Here is a 23,318-nt window from a genome sequence, read left to right as displayed (position 1 = left end):
GGATGTAGTAAAAGGGGACATTCCTCCATTGCTGGTGGGAGCACACACTTGTACAACAATTTTGGAAATCAATCTGGTGCTTTCTCAGAAAGCTGGGAAAAGCCATACCTCAAGACCCAGCTATACTACTCCTGGGCATATACCCAAAAGATGCTGTAAAATACAACAAGGACACTTGCTCAACTATGTTCATACCAGCCTTATTTATAATATCCAGAAACTGGAAATGACCTAGATATCCCTCAACCGAAGAATGGATAAAGAAAATGTGGTACATCTACACAATGGAATACTACTCAGCTATTAAAAACAAGGAAATCATGAAATTTGTAGGCAAATGGATGGAACTAGAAAAGATCATCCCGAGTGAGGTAACACAGACTCAGAAAGACATGTTTGATATGTACTCACGTATAGCTGGATATTAGCCATAATGTACAGGATAACCATGGAATAATCTATAGACTCAAAAACGCCAGGGATCACCCAAAGGGAGATGCTTGAATCTCACTCAGAACAGGAAATACAATAGACATCCAAAATAGATGGAAAGAAGGAACTGGATGGAAGAAGGGATGGAGAGGATAACTGGGGTGGGTATCATGTAGGTGGAGAAAGGAGGAGGGGTAAGGGGAAGGACAGGGAGAGAGAATAGAAATCAATGGCAAGGCATCTATGGGATGGGGGAGGCTCCTGGAATTCTATGGGGGTGATCCTAGCTAACACTCCAAGCAACAGGTGTTAAGAAGCATGAAGTTGGCACCTCCAGTAGCCAAGTGGGACTCCCAGCAGAAAGAAGGGGACACTAACACACCCATAAAACTTTCAACACAAAGTATCTTGTCTACAAGAAGTGTATGGGTAAAGAAAGAACAGATATTGAGGGAATGGCAAACCAATAACTGGCCCAGCTTGAGACCTACCCCATGAGAGAGAGCCAACCACTGTCACTGTTGCGATACTCTGCTACGCTTGTAGACAAGAGTCTGGCATAACTGTCTTATGGGAGGCTTCATCTAGCAGTTGATGGAAACAGATGCAAACACTGACAGCCAAAAATGGGCTGAGCTGGGGAGTCTTGTGGAAAAGTGGGGGGTCAAGGACACCACAAGAAGACCTACAGCGTATACTAACCTGGGTCCATGGGGGTTCAGAGACTGAACCACCCGCCAAAGGGCATACATGGACTGAACCTAGACCCCCTATACATGTAGTAGATGTGCAGCTTCATCACCATGTGGGTTTCCTAGTAATAAGAGTAGGAGCTGTCTGTGACTTTTTTGCTTGCCACTGGGTCCCTTTCCCTTAGCTGGGCTGCCTTGTCACTTCCTGGTCAGAGAGGATGCATTTCATCCTTCTGTGACTTGAGGTGCCAGGGTGGATTGGTGCCCCTTGGGGGCCTTCCCTTCTCTGAGAGGAGATTTTTATAAGAGCTGCCTTGGTCATGGTGTCTCTTCACAGCAGTCGAATAAGACAGTCCATCTCCCAACAAAGTTCATGTGGAAATTGTCTTGTCATTGTGGCATTGTTTAGAAACCGGACCTTTATAAGAGGAGTAAGTTCCTGAGAAGGATTTGTACAGGTCTTGAGGAACTCTTTTCATTCTGTAGTTACTGTGGAGCTGTCTGTATTAGGCAACCTAACAGTGAGCTCCTATTAAGCAAGGCAACCACAGGTGACTGTTCTATATACATCCGTTGGCCCTCCCTTTTGTCTAACTGAGTTGATGCAGCATGAGGCGATTGTCAGAAGCTGACCAGATGTCAGCTCTATGCTTTTGGACCTCCAAACCTTCATAACTGTGAACTCACACAAAATGTTCTTTCTCTCTCCCTCCTTCCCTCCTTCTCTGCCCCACCCCCCATTTGGTTGTCCTGGAATTCACTATGTAAACCAGGCTGGCTTCAAACTCATAGAGATCTATTTATCTATGCTTCCCTAGTGCTGGGATTAAAGACAAGTGTCACAACACTGAACAACAAATTGCATAGTCTCAGGTACTCCATTGTAGAAACAGAAGCTGGACTATGACACCATAAATAACAGCCAAATATATGCTGTATCTATATGATGCTAAAAACAACTGGCCATTATGGTCAGTTTTCTTAGTCATTTAAATGCCAGTTAATTATGACTTTCCCTTCTCTAATCATGAAAATATTAACTATATCATATAAGAAACCTGATTCTTTCAGACTCTTTAATAACTAAAGTCTTCAATAATTAATTTTGTTCATTGTGGTCTCTGTTAACTAAAGGAACTGAAAGTACTGCTGCCAAGAAAGAAAGAATATTTGAAAAATTGAAAGAGAATTTTGTTCCTTTGTTAACCACCTTTCTAGTCACAAAAGGAGGGGGAAAAAAAAAGGCCAGTAACACTAAAGGGGTATTGGATAAACAGGATAAAACAATGAAAAAACAAAATGAGAGAGAAAAAGGGTTGTTATACAGTTTATATGGACGATTAAGTAGTTATAGGGCCTTCACACAATTGAAGTCTCTATTCTCATTAAAGGGAAAAAAGCAAGGCAAACATAAAACAAAACAAAATGATTTCTAAAGCTAAAATGTAAAAATCTTTTATGCTCTATAAAGTTCTTAACTCGTTAAAATTAGGTTTCAGTAATAAAGCAAATGTCTTAAAAGAATTCTATCCCCTAGATGAAGAGCTACAGGTGATTAATGGTTGCTTAAGAGAGGGAAAAAAAATCAGTCTTCTCTAGGGATGAGCCCTGATGGGTTACATAATCTCAAGTGATCAGCAACATTAACTAGAAACAGCAAATTGTATTGATATAGAGAGGTGATATAACAATAATAATTAAATAAGTTATAAAGTTGAAAGGGACTAACGGAGCAACTAGGAGGAGCTAGGGTGGGGAAACTGTTAGGTGGAAATAATGTAAGTACAATAGTCATATAAAATTCTCAAAAGATTTAATAAATGTAAAAAAAAATAAAGATTTCTATCATATAAATAAAATTCTTCCAGTTTATTTCTTAGGGTTACTATTACTGTGATAAAACACCATGTCCAAAAGTAACTTGGGAGTAAAACACTTCATTTCATTCAAACTTCCATATCACAGTTCATCACTGAAAGTAGGTACAATAGGAACCTGGAAGCAGAAGTGATGTGGAGGCCAGGGAGGGGTGGCTTCAGGGCTTGCTCAGCCTACTTTCTTATAGTCCAGGAACAGCAGAAAAGGGCACCCACAATAGGCCAGGTCCTCCTTCCCTATCAATTACTAATTTAAAAAAAATGCTCTGCGGGCTTGTCTACAGCCCATTCTGATAGAGGAATTTTTTTTTTTTTTTCAGTTAAGGTATCCTCCTAGCTTGTGTCAAATTGACATAAAAGTAACCAGCACACTTTCATACAAAATTTACTTTGGGGGAGAACTGACAAGATGACTTAGTTGGTGCAGGCACTTGCCATACGGTTCAACAACATTACTTCAGTCCCTGGGACCCACACAATGGAAACAGAGACCTCTCCAGCATGTTGTACTCTGACTTCACATGTATGCACATACATGTACACATGTGTGAACACACAAATAAATAAGTAAATAAATAAAAAAGGTTTTTTTAAAGTTTACTTTAGGGTAACCAGTACAGAAGGCAACCTATTGAATCAGATTGTTGAAGCATATTTGAATATGGACTTTGAGGTGAGCCAAGATGTACAAAATGATTTGCATGAAAAACATACAAAACAAATCTCCATATGAAAGTGAAACATATTCGTAAGAAATTCATTAGAGGAGGGGAGTGGGAGGTAGGACAGAAGGCCTGTAGAGAAAAGGAAAACTGAGGGTGGGATCATCTCTGTGACATGCTGGAGCTTAAGGGTAGGCTCCTGGGAGGATACAAGGAGTGACAAGCAGAGACTCTTAGTAGCAGAGGCCATAGAAACAGAAGGAATACCAACCCACCCACAAAACTTCAACCCAAATTTTACCCTGCCTACAAGATGTGTAGAGATAAAGCTATAACAGATAGAGCAGAGATTGAGGGAATGTCCAACCAATGCCTGGCCCAACCAAAGACCTACACTATGGGAGAGTGCCAACCCCTGACACTATAATAGACACTGAGCTAAGCCTGCAGACAGGAGCCTATCAGAGTTGTCCTCTCAGAGGCTCTACCCAGCACTGCCTCAAAACAGATGCTGAGACTCACAGGCAAACACTGAGCAAAGCTTAGGGAATGTAATGAAAAAAAAATGGGAGGAAAAAAAAAAAAAAGAAAAGGACCTGAAGATGACAGGAGCTCCACAAGATGACAGGAGCTCCACAAGAAGACCAACAGAGCTAACCAAGCAGGGATCAGAGGGGCTTGTTGAGACTGAAGCAGCAACCAAGAACCATGCATGAACTGGACCCCTACACAGATATAGTAGATGATCAGCTTAGGCCTCTTATGGGTCCTCTAGTAAGAGGAATGGGGACGGCATCAGACATGGATTCACTTGCTAGCTTTTATATTACTTTTCCCTGGCAAGACTACCTTGCCATGTCACAGAAGAAGACATGCTCAGTACTGATTAAACTTGATGATCTGTAGATGATGGGAAAGAAAGCTCCCCTTTTCTGAGGAAAAGGAGAGGGGGGAGGGTAGGACTGGGAGGAGAGGTGGAATGAGGCAACAACCAGGATGTAAAGTGAATTTAAAAAATAGGGCTACATCCAGGATGGAATAAAAATTAAATTAATTACAAAAAAGAAAAATACAAAGCAATTTGTTGTCAAATAACAGGCTACAGAGAAGTAAAAAAATCTATGGGTCAAAATAGCCACAAGAAAACCTTTTCTTTGATTTCATAGCTGGAGCACAAAACCAAAAACAAATTAAAGAATATGAAAAAGTAATTAGTTTATATATCTTTACCTCTAATAAGCAAATATACTCTTTTCTTTTCTAAATCTTCTCAGAGACAAAAATTTAGGACTCTATAAGACTACAACAACAAAAAGCTTCAATGTAAGCATTTTATAAAATTACATGAAATTTTTACTTTAGTCAATAATTTGTTTGAAGCAACATTAGCATTTCCATTAAATGCTAACATGAGCTATCCTGTCCTACAAAATAGATAGGACTCTTAGTTTCCTGTTTGATACATAAAAAACATAGAAATCACTCTTATGCTCACAATTTTAAAAGTTAGACTGAATAGCACAATTTTTCTTGGATTTAACAGAAAATTGAGATCGGAGGGCAATCTCTCACCCAAAACTTGAGACAGATCTATGTATAAAACCATAACTTTGAGGGAAAAGTCTGTATCTAGAACAACATCACAGGTAAAGTGTAATGGATGGAGACGGCGGGCGGAGAGAGACTATATGAAGAGATGAGAGGCCACTTCCATTACTTCTAAGGCATGTATCTATGCAAAAATCTATGGAAAGATACTGTGGGTGATTGACTCAATTAGAGAAAATGTTTATTTTGGCTCACAGTCTTGGCCCTTTCCATTTATGATTGCATGGCAGCACTAGGTTTTGGCCTGTGATAATAAGTACATCATGGTGAGTGTACATAGGGGAACAATCTGCTTAACTCATGAAGGCCAGGGAAGAGAGAGAGAGTGGAAGGGGAGAAAGGAAGAGGGACCAAGATCTCAAGACCTCATAGGACCACAAGATTTCCAAATAAACTCTTCCTCTTAAAAGTTCAACCACATTCCAGTGAAGCCATAGGCCAGGGAACAAGCCTTCAACACACAAGCTTTACAAGAGAAAAAAAAAAGTATTTAAAGTAGGGTGAGGCATAAAAGTAAAAGTTTTGAAATATGCCTAGAGTATTAAATTTTCATTAACAAAGTCTTTTCTTCAAGGGGCATTGTTGAGTTTTATAAATATATAATAAACTCTGAAGAAGGGAGATACATCTACCTCTCAGGCCTTCCTGTCTAACCTAATTGCAGAGGTGAAAGCTGAGAAGCAATTGTAAAGGTCACATCAAAGGGTCAGAAACTCATTCCAAATCTGAGACTTGATCATAGAAATATTTTCTCTAAACCACTTAAAACCACATCAATAGAGCTCCTTCAGTATAGCAAGGGATTACAACTGAAGAGACTTCAACTTTGAGAACCCATTTTAAAAGGAGAGATGGCTCAGTATTTAAGAGCACTTATTGGTCTTGTAGAGGACCTGGGTTCTGTTTCCAGAATGCATGTGGAGATTCACACAAATCTGTAATGCTACTTCCAGGGGACTCAATTCCCTCTACCATCTGCCGTCACCAGGGCTACACATGGCATACATATACATGTAGAAAATATATTCATACTAATAAAATATAAATGAAAAAGACCCAAAACAAGGGGTTACAAAATAAAAATAATTTTCAGGAAAAGGGCTTGAAAAGGTAGACTACTTCTTGCTCTTCCAGAGGGCCTGAGTTCAGATGCCATCTTCTATCCTTCACTGGCACGTACACACACACAACATTCACTTACGCAGTTACACACATTGATATAAAAATATTCTTAAAAAACCTTAAAACAAGGAGACAAAACAGATAAATTTTAGCTGATATGTACAGCTACAACAGACCACAATTTCTAATTATACAAATATAAAACTTCACACTAAAGGCCTATTTAACCTTAGTGCCTTTTGCTAAATACATCATGTTCAGATTTCCAAAACAAAATTATAATGCATCCCAAAAGGCAATAAAAAATATAAATAGATAAAATAAGCATTAGAACAAGACTTAGTTTGCAGTTATCAGACAAGGAGTGTTTATTTTTATTTTCTTTTATTATAATATTGATATTGCACCTAGTCCTTGCATATGCTATGCAAGTGCTTTTTCACTGGACTATATCTCCAGCTTTTTAAAAAAAATGATTTGTAAAAAATTTGAGATAGTATGTCACTGACTTGCTCTGAATGGCCATAAACTTACAGGCCCTCTTGCTTCAGCCTCCCAAATAACTGAAATTACAGACCTGTGGCACCAGCCCAGGCTTCAAGCAATAAATTTAAAATTATCTTTAATACGCTAAAGGCTTGCTTCAGTGGAAAAAAAATACATATAAGAACAGATGGGTAATCTATGCAGTAAGAAAACACCCTCCATAAGGAAGAATCAAAAGGTCAGACTAGAAATCAGTCATACCATAACAGAAATAATGTACTCAATAGGCTAACTGATACGTATGACACAATCAAAAAATTAATGAACCTGAAGACATAGTTCAACAGAAGCTTCACAAAGTGAAACAGAAAAAATTAATGAAAAAAGTAGAAGAAAATATTCAAAACTATGGGACAGTTTCAAAAGCTGGTACATATATGATGAGACTATTACAGTAAAAAACATGAAAAGAAATATGATACCATAATGGTTAATTTTTCTCTAGAACTGTTAACATCAAACTGGAGATATGAAAAGCTTATAGAACAAGCAGGAGAAATAAAACCTATACCACGGTTTATCACATTCAAACCACAGGTAATCAAAGACAGAGATAAAGTTGAAAGAAGCTGAAGGAAAAAGCACTTTACCTGTACAACACAGACAAAAATAACATCAGGCTTCTCTTCTGAAAACATTCAAACAAAAGGACAGTGACGTAAACTACATAAATTGTAGAGCTAAAAATAAATTCCACAATATAGAATTCTGTACCCAGTGAAAATTTCTTTTAAAAGTGGAAGAGAGAAGCTTTCTGTCTTTAATTTTTTTCTTTTTTATTTGTAATTAATTTATTATTATTAATTACTTTCTAAAAAGCAAAATTTGAAAAAAGTCATTTTCATGATCTGTTGCTTCTAAGAAATATTTTTAAAAGTTTATCAAAAATAAGGGAAATAAAAATAATATAGAGCAAAACTTTAAATGTACACAAAACAAATATTTGTTAGAAAGAAAAATAAATGTACATAAACATTTTTATTATTTGGCCTAAATTAAAACGGATTCTTCAAAATAGTACAATATGTTGAATAATCAGGGCTCATGAATACACAAAATGAACGACAACAATGTAAACATGATAGGAAGACCACACTGGAAATACTATTCTTTGAACTAGGACAATGTGGACCTCTGAAAGACTCTACCCACCAGGGTATCAAAGGAGATAGTGAGGCTCATAGCCAAACTTTAGAGTGATGGAAACCTTATGAAAGAAGAAGGAGATAGAAAGACCTGGAGAGGACAGGAACTCCACAAGGAGACCACCAAAGCCAAAACACCTGGGTCCAGGGGGACCTGCAGAGAATGATACTCCAACCAAAGACCATGCATGGAGAAGACCTAGACCTCCTGCTCAGAAGAAGCCCATAGGAAGCTCAGTTTCCAAGTGGGTTCCCTAATAATGGGAGCAGGGACTATCTCTGACATGAACTCAGTGGCCAGTTCTTTGATCCTCCGCCTGGGGGTTGCAGCCTTGCCAGGCCATAGAGGGAGATAATGCAGCCAGCCCTGATGAGCTAGGGTCAGATAGAAGGGGAGGAGGTCCTCTGTATCAGGGGACTAGGGAAAGGGCATAGGGGGAGAAGAGAGAGGGAGGGTGGGATTGGGAGGGGATGAGGGAGGGGGCCACAGCTGGGAAACAAAGTGAACAAGTTTTAGGAAGGAAGGAAGGAGGGAGGGAGGGAGGGAGGGAGGGAGGGAGGGAGGGAGGGAGGTCAAGGAAGAAAGAGCGAGAGAGGGGAAGAAAGAAAGAAAGAAAGAAAGAAAGAAAGAAAGAAAGAAAGAAAGAAAGAAAGAAAGAAAGAAAGAAAGAAAGGGAAGAAAGTAGAAAAGTAGATTTATATTAGCAATAAATGTTTAGTATCAGCTCCACAGCCAACAGAAAACAATGTTACACTTACGATCAATATTAATAAAAAATTATTAAAAAATGATCAGAGTGGATTAACAAGCACCATGACCCAACTTTAAGTATAAACACAAATGGATTAAAAAAATAGAGGAATATATACCATAGTAATATTAATCAAAATCAGTTCTTAAAAACAGCAATAATTTTATTGATCTTAAAAAAGCAACTTTCATATTAAGAAACTGTAATAGAAACAGAGGGTCACTGTCATAATGAAGGGACCATTTCATGTAAGAACAGTAGTATATACATGTACACACTTAAGAAAAAGTCAAAATGTTTGAGGGAAAACCTAATGAACAGTAAGAAATAAGCAGAAGAATCCCCTATTAAAGTTGGAGACTTTTAGAACCACTTTATTAGTAATTAACAGAAATAAGAGGCAGAAAATAAGTAAGGATATGGCTGGAATAAACATTATTAACCACTTGGGTCTAAATGACATAAAATGACATACTTCATCAAATATCAGAATAGACATTCTTCTAAAGCTCACAAAATCATTCACCAAAATAAAACCACATTCTAGGCCAAAAATAAATGCTAACAAATTAAAAAGAATACCTATCATATAAAGTATGTTCTTAAATAACAATAAAATTCAATTTATATATCAGTAACAAAATGAAAGTTAACATATTTCAGAGTAACCAACAACCTTCTAGAAAACAGATAAAAAATTTTCAAAAGTCTTTTTAAAGTGTCTTGAACTATATAGATTAAAATTGCATGCTGGAGATAAAGTTTATTGACTAGATAAAGCTTGTCCAGCATATATGAAGGCTTGGCTTTCATCACCGGTATTGAATAAACTAAGTAGTATGGCTGCCACATACCTGTAATCCCAAAACTTGAGAGGTAGAACCAGGAAGATCAGAAGTTTAAGCCCAGACATGGCTACATAGTGTATCAGAGGTCAGCCTGAGCGACAGACATTAAATCCTGTCTCAAAAATCCCAAAACAAAACAATAAAATAGAATTTATACTTTATTGGTATTTGTAGGACACAGAGAAATAATACAGAGGAATTTATATAATTCAAAGCATATATTATAAAAGATCTAATATGATTGAAATTCAAACTGAGAATGTTTGTGAACCCAACACTAGAAAAACTATATGGAAGTTAGCAAAACCTAGCATATAATAGGGCCTATTAGTATGATGTATTCATAACTCAAAATATATAGTCCATTTTGAAGAAAAATAATCATGAGATGAAAAAAATACAATTAATCTTTGCAAATAAACTACAAAACAAGTATACTAGTGCTAAGAAGGAAAGAAATCATCATTTTTAAAGAAATTTTTGAAGGTTAGTTATTTTTAGAAACTGGAAATGTTGTCTAGAATGGTTATTGATACTACTATGCTTTAATGCCTCAAATTACTCCTCATAAAAAGAAAAGCATCCAAGATGGTGGTGACCAACATGCACCATATCTGAGGGCAGAAGATCCAAAACCTCAAAACTGGTGAGTGGAAGGGGTGGCTGAAGCCATAATATCGATATTGAGAAATGAGACCTGATAGGCTAGGGTCAGATAGAAGGAAAGGGCTACCTCCCCTATCAGTGGACTGAGTGTGGGACATAGGAAGAAAAGAGGGAGGGAGCGTGGGCTTGGGAGAGGAAGAGGGAGCAGGCTACAGATGGATATAAAGTAAATAAATTGTAATAATCAAAAAATAAATAAAAGGAAAAAAAAGAAAAGCATTTTTTCAAGTGACAGCTTATGATGGCGAGGATGAGAAGCAAGGGAAACACTCCTCCATTGCTGGTGAGAGTGTAAACATTTACAGCCATTATGGAAATCAATATGGTGGTTCCTCAGGAAGTGGGGACTATGCCACTCCTGGGCATATGCCCAAAGGACACTCCATCCTACCACAAGGACACTTGCTCAGTTATGTTCACTGATGCTTTATTGATAATAGCCAGAAACTAGAAACAACTCAGATGTGCCTCACAGCAGAAAACAGATAAAGAAAATATGGTGCATTTTCTCCAATGAAGCATTACACAGCTGCTAAAAAAAAGTCATCATGAAATTCACAGGTAAATGGATAAAACTATAAAAAAATCATCCTGAGTGAGGTAACCCTGGCCCAGAAAGACAAACATGGTATGTACTCACAAGTGGAGATTAGCTGTTAAGTAAATTATAATCATTCTATAAACCACAGACCCAGAGAGGTTGGGTAAATAAGAAGGCTATAGGGGAGAAGCATAGATCTCCCTGAGAAGGGGAAATAGAATAATTTCTGAAGGTAGACTGGGGGCCAGATGGAGACAGGAGCAGGTAGAGGGGATAGTGAGAGTATGTGTAAAGAGAGACAGCGGGAGCTGTGGGACATCTGGTGGCATTGTGGAAACCTAGTGTAGTGGATGGAAACTTCCTGGAATCAATGAGGGTGGCCCTAGTGAGGAATGTTAATAATGGAGGATGCAGAGTCTGAACTGGACATTTTTTATAGCCAGGCAAGGCTTCCAGTGGTGGGACTGGGTTACATTTGATTGAGTTGTTGTCCAAGGGAGTCTCATGGAGATCTCTAAACACCCCAAGCTGATGCTAGGATAAAAGGTAGCTCTCTGAAAATTGACAGTGGGGATACTTACCACGTTGGGGGACAACTTCCCCTCAGCTCACTGAACATAGAGAGGTGATTGAAAGTTGATAGGTCAAAACTGGTGTCGGCATGAAGCCTTCACCCCTACATTCAAGGGCCATTTGTACAGGGTACAGAAGGAGAAACCTGGACACCAACCCAGCAACAAACCCCTCCACCTACAATCTGTCCTGCCTGCAAGATATGCTGGGACAATGTTTGTGCAGAACACAGGGGAGTTTAACTTGAGGGCCACCCCATAAGGAGGAATCCATTCCCTACACTGCCTAGAAGGCCAGGAACCAGACTAGATAGACCAGATACCTAAGGTGGAACCAAGCATGACTGGAAAAAAACACAATGAAAGAATTCCTAAGGATATTCTCTGATTGGTGGCTTGTCCAGTCATCAGAGAGGTTTCCTCTTGCAGCGGAGGGAAGAGATGCAGAGAGACCCCACGGCCAGACATTACACTGGGGTTCTGTGTCTCAATTGGAAGTCTCCATTGGGTCCCTCCACTGGAGATGTGGAAAAGGGGAAGGGAGTCAGAGGAGATGGAGGATACCACAAGAACACACAGCCCATGGAATTACCTAAGCAGGGCTCAGAGACTGCTGAGATAGTCAGGGAGCCTGTATGGGTTTCAGCTACTGTCCTCTGCATATGTTATGGTTGTTTAGCTTGGTGTTTTTGTGGGACTCCTTATAGTGGGAGCTAGTGTACCTCTGACTCTTTTTGCCTGCTTGTGGGACTTTTTCTCCTATTGTATTGCCTGGACCAGCCACAATATGAGAGCTTTTTGCATTGTCATATTGTTTTGTTGTGTTGGAGGTCTGCTCTTTTCTGAAGGGAAATGGAAGAGGGGTGGATCTTGGGGGGAGGGTAGATGGGAAGGAGTTGGGAGGAGTGGAAAGAGGGTAAAATGTGGTTGAAATGCATTGTATAAGAGAAGAACCTATTTTCAATTTTTAAAGTTCAAATAAAAAAAGAAGTGTTTTCTGTATGCTATTTTCTATAGGCACTCATAATTTCCATCCACCTGTTCCTTTTCCAGATCTAAAAAGAATGAAACATACTTTTAAAAGACTTTCCCTGTAATTTTTGTTTACTTCTAGTTAGCTTGCAAGAAATTGGAACAGCAAATTTCATTCTATAAGTACTATTTGTTGAACAAAGAATCAAGTATTAGCATTCTAAAAATATTTTAATCTTTAACAATGTTAACTTAGCTAGATTTCTTACCTTAATATTGACCTGTCACCAAGCAACAGAAATCTGTATTTTTTTTGAAGGACTGAAATTCACTCCAAAAATAAATCCTAATGTAAATATCATTACTGAAGTCTCCTCCCTTTAGCTAGACTAATTAGTCATGTTCTGACCTGCCCTCTTCAATTCACAAGTCCAGAAAAAACATCTGCCTTTTACTTGTTAACAAGCTACTCATATTCAGTTAAGGAAATAAAGATCAATTCACTAATTTTGTCTTGAATAAGAACTCAAAATTATCTTTCTCCTTAATCATTTGTATGTAAAAGATAATCCAGCAAACAACACTGTGCTAAAGTATACATGAAAGTTAAAAACGTCAACATTAGCTACCAAATTAATATCTAATATTATTCTCTATTCATCTTAAACAAATACAGTGAAGTATAGACTCATGATCTGTTGCTCAATAGCTTGATTTAAGGACATACTCTCTTCAGGAATGCGTACCATTCAGTGGGAGGGCCATCAACATATGAAAGCTGTGAAAGTTGAGTCTGGCTATAGTTTTACTTTAACTTTTCAATCACTTAGCTTTTCTTTTATTTACTTCTGTATGGAACAAAGGTTTTAGTTGTTGTGTTTTTCTGGTAATCTCCTTAATTTGTAATCTTTCAACTATCATCTCTTTATTTCTCCAATCCTGGGCTGTCTCCTGAGCTTGCCTTGCAGTTGCATCACTAAATGCATGGCTCTCTATCTAGATGTTCTGGTAGCATATCAACACATCCAAAAGGGATATCTTCATTCTACAAATAAGATTTGACTTATTACCTACTTCTGTTTGAAACATTATCATTCCTGAATTCCTGGCATCATCTTTGAATTTTACTCCTAATATCCAATCTGTTGCTAAATCGTAATTCTAGCTCACAACATCCCTGACATCCCTCTTTCTCATAATCACTTTTTTTTCCATGACTTGAGTACAGTCTGCTGTTACTTTTTACCTAGACTATATTCATCTCAAAACTAGGTGATACATATTTGCCATACAAACATATGGGATAGATGGATGGTACCCCTAGGGTAGATCTCTTACTATTTTAATCAATCTTCTACAACAGAACCAGATTAATTACTAAACATATTAGTATGATTACTTGATATTGAAGCTCTTATTTGTCACATTGTGGTTTTCTTTCTTTATGGAGAAGGTTTTTATATTAAGAACTTTATCTATTTAAGATAAATTTCAATTCTTCTGAAGCATTACCCTTTCAATGGAGCCAAGAGGAACTATGCACTTCTCCCTACATACTATATGTCCTCACTAGGCCATTGTTCGAATTATCTCAACTTCTCTAAAAATATGACTTATACAGGACTATAAATGATGTCATTTCCTCTGTAAAATCTTTCCTGACTCCTTACCATGATGGTTATTCCTATCTTTCTTTTAAACCCCACAACACTAAAATGGTACTTTAAAAAGTCATTTCTGACCCATCTTGTCTCATAGTAATAAAATAAAATTGCCTTGCCCATGTATGATTTGAGGGAAGAAATTTCCTTTATCGACATGCCCATTTAGATTTGAATACTTATACTCTTATTTCTCTTCAGATTGTATGAATCTTTTAACTTTCCCATTTGAATAACATACAGTGAATATCAAAACCGGATTTTGTGTACATTCTCATCAGGGCAGGGAAAGACCAAATAAAAGTACATACATATCTAAAACTGAGGGGGGACTCTAAAATATCTTGAGGGACACTCTACTTAAAGTACTGAAAGCACTCTAGTTTTATGGCTCCGTATTTTTCTTTCAATTTTTCCTTTCCCTCTTGAAGTTAAGCTCTTATTTGGCACTATGGCTAGAGATGTGCTTTGTCTTCTTTTCAACTTACTAAAACATGTTTAAAATAAGCACCAGCAAGGCTCTGAGAAACTTTTTATAAAGTTCCATAAGCTTTCTTACAACCAATGTTTTGCATCTTATATCCTTGTTTTAGGAGTAAATAACATTAAGTTAAGACTATTAGACTTTTGATTTAGAAAAGGTATCTCCCAATACTACACAATTTATGTTAAATGAATGAAATAGTTCTGCAAAACAAATGAAAGTCCTTAAAGTTGACCATGTTTCACTGACAGTAACTTGTTTAAACTAACCCAGAGTTTGTGACTACAAAAAGTTATAATGTCTTTTAACAAAGCATGTCCTTACCTTTGCACCAGCCAAAAATCCCAGAGAGATGGCAACTCTCGCTCGTAGATCTGGCCTGTCTTTGGGCCACACATAAGAAAGCATTGCTTTAATGATTTTTCTGGTATCAATGTCTTTTAACTATTGAAAGAGAGAAAACAATGCAGTAAGTAATACCATTTCAAATGTTAACAATTTTTCTAAATATATTATAATGAAATTATTATAGTATATTCATTCATAAATGTGGAGGGCTTGTGCCTGCAAGGCAAGTGTACATGTAGAGGTCAGGAGACAATTTTCAAGAATCAGTTCTTCATTTCTTCTAAGTGGGTCCCTGGAATTGAACTCAGGTCCTCAAGTTTGGCAGCAAATGCATTTACCCACTGAGCAATTTCGCTAGCCATAACCAATCTTTAATAATGTAGAATTATATAAATATCTAAAAAATGCATGAAAACATTAAAAACATAAATTTTATCCTGAATCTTTATCCCGAATCTAAGGTCAGTATTTTAAAATTCAAGAAACTTTGGAGGGAAAAGGAAATTGCTTTTTAAATGTTCAATTCCTTTTAAAATGTTACCCATTTCTGGACTGGGGATATGGCTCAGTTGGTTGAGTGCTTGCCTAGCATGTACACATTGTAGATTTGATTTTCATCACCACATAAAACTGGGCATAGTGGGCCATGCCTGTACTCTTAACCCCAGGACTCAAGATGTAGAGGCAGGAAGATTAGAAGCTCAAGGTCATCCTTCACTAAAGAGCATGTTCAAGGACAGCACCCTCCTTCACACACAAACAACACACAAATTTTACTCAAATTTCTTCAACTTTTTACTTTCATCTATTATCATCTGCATACTTCTAAAAGAGTTATTCAGTAGTGGCATGGAAAATGTACCATTCATATTTTTTAACTATGAACATTACAGAAGTCTTAAAATATTTATATAATCCCACCTTCTTAGTGAATTTTGCATTCCTAAATCCAAATTCATCATATGGAAGATTTATAGTACCATATTTAGGAAAGCAGGATTCTCTATTAACTGTATTGTAGCAATTTGAGATTTGACAATTTTTGGTTATTCTTAATCTGATCCAAATACAGTTCACATTATCTTTTTCATATGTTTCTAGGACTAAGAGAATATTCTGATTAAATCTTTGGTTTTGGTTTCAGTTTCAGCTATAGCGGTAGAATTTTAAGAATCAAATAGTAGTTTAGTTTGTGTGTTATATGCCCATATGTATGTATGGGTGTGTGTGCTTGTGTACCAATGTGTGGAGGTCAGAGGAAGGTGTCTAAATCCTGCCTTATTTTTTGGAGGAAACATCTCTCTGTAAGCCTAGAGTTTACATTTTTTTTTCCTTCCAGGCTGGCAGCTAGAATTATCCAGAAAGCCTCTTCTTTCTTCTCTCCATAGGACTAGGGTACAGAAGCTGGTCTGAGGATACATGGATGCTTTTAATCAAACTCAGGTCTTCATGCTTGTAGATCAAGTGTTCTTTATCACTAAGCTATCTCTCCAGCCCCACAAATTCATACTTTCTAAAATAAAAATAAGGAGATCAGTATATATATATATTTTTTTTCCAAAAATATTGCATTCTTATAGTTGGTAAAACAATTCCAATTAAAAAATAAATTATTAGATCAATGTCTACAAAAAAGACTGGTAAGGGTATACAGTGGTGAGCACCAAGAACATTATTAAATGGGAAGATCCTGTAATAATATATTTGGAAAGCAATTTCATATCTAATGCAAGAATAAAATAATTCTCTTTTTCATGCCCAAATATCACTTCTAAGAACTCTGGCTAAAATAACCTAAATGCTGTGTTCCAACTTGATTTATTTTACTTGAGAAATTTCTTGAATCTGTCAATTTCTTTCCATTTCTAATCACTAATGTAATCCAAGTTATCATTAACTCTTACAAAAAAGCCCCACTGTAATAGCCTCCTAACTTATTTCCCTGTATCTACTCTACTCCGTAGCTAGTATGTTCACCTTACAATCAAATACCTTATCTAACTCAAAACCCTTAAGCAGTATCCTATCATTCTTGGACCAAAGCATCAAGTCTTATCAACATAGCATACAAGGCTCTGTTTGGCCTTTCATATAGTCATCTTCTATACTATTGTAATTTTCAGTGTTCAATAGGTACTGGCCTACTTTTAGTTCCTTAAACATGTCTTCATATAACTATGTTCTCTGTGTTTAGAAAACCTCTTAACAATGCATTGCTATCCCATCACTCAAACCAGTTAACCACTTTAAGCAACATAGAAGCATTTATGCAAGTTACCTCTAACACTAATCAGGATCCTTTTTCTGTTTTCTCTCATAGATCATGATACCTTTCTTTGGGAGTATCTACTACAGTCAGAAACTGCCACCAAGCCGAATGAAGTGTTTGATCCTTGAAATCCACACAGTTATAGGAGAACTGCCAAGCTTTCCAAGTTTGATCCCTGGAATCCACATAGTTAAAAGAGAACTACCAACCTTTTTAAATTGATCTTCACAGAGGCATCACAGCATGCACAACCCCAATTAATTGACTGACTGATTGATTAAGCAAGTAAGTAAATGTTTTTTTAAAAGTCATCCTTGGTTACAAAGAATCTGTGGCCAGTCTGAGATACATGAAGCCCAGTAAGAAAGATGGAAGGGAAAGAGGAAGGAAAGGTAGAAGGGAAGGAAGCGAGGGAGGGAGAGGGGGTAAAAGGGAAAAAGAGAAGAAAACAAAGAAAGAGAAGAAAAAAAGGGGGCAGAAACAAGAGAGAGAGAGAGAGAGAGAGAGAGAGAGAGAGAGAGAGAGTGTGTGTATATGTTTAGCAGGACAAGTATTTGACTGACATCTGCTTCTACTAGAACACAAATTCGATTTTATCATTAACTCTATTGTGTATTCATAGTTATAACTCAATACCAAATGGATTGGCTGGCTGACATGTATGTAGTCAATACTGACTGAAGAATACATATTCAAACATACACTTTAATAAATAAATAAAGTAGAAGGGGAACTATGTGGGAAGACAACAGCATAAGGGAGTATAGTAATTGGAACAAATAAAAACATCACATTTTTTATCATATGAATAATTTAAATTTAAATGTGTTATGTGAGTATAGGTCTATAAATTTGAAAGCAGGAGAACGGCTTGGTGAAAGGAAAGGGACCAGCAACATGGGGAAGAGAAGTTGATATAGAACAAGTAAAAGCCATGTACAGTGAGATACGTGTATTAGAATTTCATAATGAAACTCATTATTCTGTATGCTGAGTAAAAATAAAAATTTAAAAGAAAACTTGATATCACAGTTAACCAATATTTTTAAAAATACTGAATAAAGAAACAAAAATTTAGCTATAATAAGGTTTACGCCTGGGCTGTTTTAACAGAAATAGAATAAGGAAAAAAAAAAAAAAACTACCCCAAATACATTAACAGCAGTAGCTCAGGTGAAGGGAATAATAATTTTTATATTCTTTTTACTTCTTTATATTTTCTGTAATTCATATATAATAAGAAAATTTAATTTCAAAGAGGAAAAAGTTAGGCAATTAAAGTAAATTTGTATAGCAATGAGTGGGCAAAAGCTAACACACAAAAAGCCCAGAACAATACACCATAGAACAGAGCATACTTTTATATTATGATCGACCTCATAACATTCAGCAAACTACTTTGTATTTTAGGCAGTTTTTTGTGCAAATAGGAACAAAAATAAAAATGTTCGTATTATACAAAAACAGAAAGACTACCATCCTGAGCTGTTTCAACTCCTTAAGATGGCAAAAAATAGGAAATGCTGAAAGTATAGTTCCTGTGTTTTATTTTACACATACACACATACTCATGATTTAGTAAGACATTTTAAAAAGGAATGAGGCAGTAATTTTAAAATTCACTTTTCCCAATCGAATGATAATTTAATGCATTATAGCACAAACGGGCATTTCAACCATTTTCCCATTTCACAAGTTTTGTCTGTCTTATTTTTCTTGATGGAGTAATGGAAAAAAGGCCCTGTTTCCACATATCTTTAGAAACATTCCCTCCTGTCAAAACCTTCTACAACACACCCCAGAAATTTTTCAATAAGGACATAGAGAAGTTATGGCTAAGAGCAAGAAAATTATTCTAGTTGGCTTAATAGTCCATAAAATGTCACCACTTCATTTAACAAAATGGGTCTGAAGTTGTGTAATCATGTACTATGAATCCATTAAGCTGTAAAGGACATGACTTTAGTTAAGAGTTTAGAGAAACTATAAAGTTTGAAAAACGACTTTTTTAAAAAGTAGAAGCTAAATAAAAAAAGCATTTCAGAGCCTACGACACAGTTTTAAACAATTTTAATCCAACTTATTCCTACTATACCAGAGAAAAGAAAATAGAGAACCTTCATGTACATCCTGAAGGATAATATACCACCTTCCAAAAGTGCCAGCTATTTCATCTTAGATAACCAGCAATAATACTGAAAAGCAAATGGGTGTTATCCACTGTTGGAGGTTGGTCTAATGCTAATTACTGGTTAAGATCTGGTTACTGTCAGCCAGATACACTATCCTTGTTTGTGTAAACCTCCCTAAAACATTATACCAAATTGGTTCGTTAAACGGTCTATACTTGGGCAGAGAAGAATGGGTAGACATAATTAAGGTTTAGGGGTTTTGGGTACAAGAGAGAATCACGGAGGACAGACAGACGAGAAGAGGATGGAGAATGCCAGGATGGGTTAGCTTGGAGAAGAAACCATGTGAGGCTGGGAGGAAGGACTCTAATAATGGTGTGAAAAGGCCCAAGTGAAGAATAAAAGCAAATATTTACAAGATTATAGGTGGAAGATAGTGGGAGGATGGCATTGGATGGTCTGAGAGATGGATGGTAAGGTGATTTTGACAGAGTAAATGAAATAAGGCAATTAAAAATCTAAAAGGTGTCTGTTTCTTATTATTTGGGATATGGGTTAGATAATACCACCACAATGATCTTAGGACTAATAATATAGCCCAACACAGTTCCATTATTTACAACAACAATCCATAGCTAGAAAGAGATCAACAACTTAAAACTAAGTTAATACCTTTCTATCAACTATCCACTGTCATCTCAAGTCAGTGGAGTATAAATAGATAATGCCAATATATTACCATATATACCCCTTTAATATTACTTCTTAAAGAAAGGATGGAAATGTAATCATTAAGATGATGATAAACTGTTCTTACTATTCAGGTATTAAAAAAAAGGAAATTATGAAATTGCAGGCAAATGGTGGGAACTAGAAAAGATCTTCTTGCGTGAAGTAACCCAGAAGCAGAAAGACACATGGTATATACTCACTCATAAGTGGTTATTAGACATATAATATAGGATAAACATACTAAAATCCATAGTCCTAAAGAAGCTAAACAACAAGGAAGACTGTAGGGGAGATGCTCAATCCTCATTCAGAAGGGCAAAATACAATAGACATAAGAAGCAGAATACAGGGAACAGGACAGGAGCCTAACACAGAGGGCCTCTAAAAGGCTCTACTGATCGAGGTAGCTAAGCAGAGGCTGAGAATCATAGTCAAACTTTGGACAGAGTACATGGAATCATATGGAAGAAAGGGGAGATGGAAAGACCTGGAGGGGACAGGAGCGCCAAAAGGAGATAAACAAAGCCAAAAAAACAAAACAAAATAAACAAAAAACCAAAAAACAAACAAACAAAATAAGAAAAAAGGGGAAAAAAACACAAAACCTGATACCTCAACCAAAGACTGTGCATGGAGAGGACTTAAAATCCCTGCTCAAATGTAGCCCATAGACTCAGTCTCCAAGTAGGTTCACTAGTAAGGTGAGCAAAGGTTTTCTCTGGCATGAACTCAGTGGCAGGCTTTCTGATCCTCTCCTCCTGGGGGGGTACAGCCTTGACAGGCTACAGAGGAAAACAATGTAACCAGTCCTGATGAAACCTGATAGGCTAGGGTCAAATAGAAGGGGAAGGTGGGCTGGGAGAGAGGCATAGGAGAAGAAGAGGGAGGGAGGGTGGGATTGGGAGGAAACAAGGGAGAGGGCCACAGCTGGGATACAAAGTCAATAAATTATAATAAATAAAAAAATAAAAAAATTAAAAGAAAGAAAAATGTGAGCTGGTGCTTGTCACCAAGTCTGATACCTGAGTTCAATCCTAGGACCCCACATGTTTAAATGAGAGAACTAGTACCAGCCACAAGCAGTCCTCTGACCTTCATAAATCTCATGGGACACAGACACACAGAGACACAGACACACACACTGAAACACAAACATAACAAAAGGTTTGTTTCTAATGATGAAAAATATTTTCTAAGGAATAACTTCATAGTAGAATATGGAAAAAAATCAAGCAATAATTAAAGAAAATTAAAGGGTAGAAGTTGCTGAAGTAACTGGCAACATTCTAACAGCTTTTCTTTTAGGTTCCCTTACATAAACAAGAACAATGAAATTCATTTTCTAAAATAATTTTCACAATAGAATTTAAAATCAGTACTTTAAAATATGATATTGGAGGTAGAGGTGAGCGAATCATGAGTTGGAAACTAGTCCTAGAAAGATTCCATCTAAAAAATAAAATAATAAAAACAACAACAAAACCCAAATGTACTGATGACTCTAACATGACAGCAAAAGCTCTTTCTGTTGAGTGCTACAGAAATGTATTTTAAAGGGCTACAAATGAAGTGCATCCTCTTTCCTCCACCACTACAAGGATGCATACACTGTTGTCTTCTTGTGGTAGCTAAATAGCCTCAAATTTAAAACGGGGAAATGATACTTAAGCCTCTAACATTGCAAATCTAGTATTGAATATGAATCTTAACAAGCACTTAGAAGCTGCTTTTGCTTTAATAATAATAATGAAAAAGAAGAAGCACTCTACATTCATTTTATGTCTCCTTTACTTTGGCTGACTCCTCAGACTTTTTTTTGCCTCTGCATAGGCATATGGAGCTGCCTAACTCAGCTCATCATCCTTCAAAATTGTTTTTTCGAAAAAATGATTTAAAAAAAAATAACTCAAAATGTCAGAGAGCTAACAGATGATAATAAATAAAACCAAGATGGCCCAAGGAGAAAAAAAAAATTAAAAGAGATACAGTTATCAGAAATATAAACTTGACTAATATAGGACACAACTCAGTAAACATTCATTCAATTAATTTATTATTTCATTTTAACACACTAAAGCACAAATGATTATTGAAATACATGTAATACTTGATTTACTGAATAACTAGAAGTTTTAACAGTTTTGAGTATTTATTTAATTTGGTATCAATATACTGCTTCACAAGCTTGATGAAGCTAGACAGGTAAAAAGAAATAAGGAAAGAAAGAAACATCTATTTGTATACAGGAAAACAAAACAGCCCAATAATTACATAGTGGACCCAAAATAAAAATAGTCATGAATTTCCTTAAAACAAAAATACATTTTGAGAAACATATAGTTAGGTTAATTTGATGTGTGAATATCACAGAATGTATTTATAGAAGCTTAGATTGTTTAACATGCTCTACACTTAAGCTCTCTAATAAACCCCACTGCTCCTAGGCCAAAATTATGTACAACATGACTGAATATGTGTCTAAACATAGATCTGATAAGGAAAATGAACCAAGTTAAAAAAAAATAGGGCATATCTGGATAAGGCACTTATCAAGAATGAAGCTTATAGGACCAGAAGTTGCTCTGAATAATTCCATGAATAAACAGTGAGTAGACACGAAGAACCAGGAAACTACCAAAATCTACTACAGATTTATTAATATTCCACAGGTGACATAATAAATTTATTTTTAAAAATCAGTAAATTAAGCCTGGCTTATTAAAACTTTTTACTTTATAAGCTTTTAAGCTTTTTTGAACTTTTGGCCTCATACTTCTTATATGGAATAATATTCAGCATAACAATGGATACTCAACAGGGCATAGTATTCAATATAACAATGTTATTCAATATAATAGCAAGAGAGAAATCTTATATGCACTGTAAGAGACCTATAGTTAATAACTATGAAAAGGGTACAAGAGCTTAAATTTCAAAACATATTAAGTGGTTCACTTGGGAGAATTTTCAGAAATTAAGTATAACTTAATAAACTCAATACGTATTTTGCTTTTTAGGCAGCTTTGTATCATTGCCCAAAAAAAAAGTTGTCGAGCACAAATAGTCAATGTTTTCACAAGGAGCTCACTCACTTCAGGAGAATGCAGCCCACTGCAGTCTGACAAAATGAAAATAAGAAATAAGAAAACAGCATTTTGGAGGGGGGATCCAAGATGGCAGCGACCAGCATGTACCATTTCTGAGAGGCAGAGGATTTGAAACACCGAAATTGGTGAGTGGAGGTGGAACTGAAGCCA

The 23,318-nt window shown here is 36.4% G+C and overlaps 1 protein-coding gene across 1 annotated transcript in view; it reads right to left on the bottom strand.

The window, feature by feature from the left end:
• The window catches only part of Abcb7 (ATP binding cassette subfamily B member 7), a 124,880-nt gene that overhangs the window by 30,583 nt on the left and 70,979 nt on the right, over positions 1 to 23,318 (bottom strand). Inside the window, exon 4 of the mRNA XM_060375293.1 lies at positions 14,905 to 15,024. Within this exon, the coding sequence (XP_060231276.1) occupies positions 14,905 to 15,024 (120 nt within the window). The remainder of the gene's footprint in view (positions 1 to 14,904; positions 15,025 to 23,318) is intronic.

This window comes from Meriones unguiculatus, chromosome X (assembly GCF_030254825.1).
Source record: "Meriones unguiculatus strain TT.TT164.6M chromosome X, Bangor_MerUng_6.1, whole genome shotgun sequence".
NCBI lineage: Eukaryota > Metazoa > Chordata > Mammalia > Rodentia > Muridae > Meriones > Meriones unguiculatus.
This window is presented reverse-complemented; position numbering and strand designations above follow the sequence as displayed.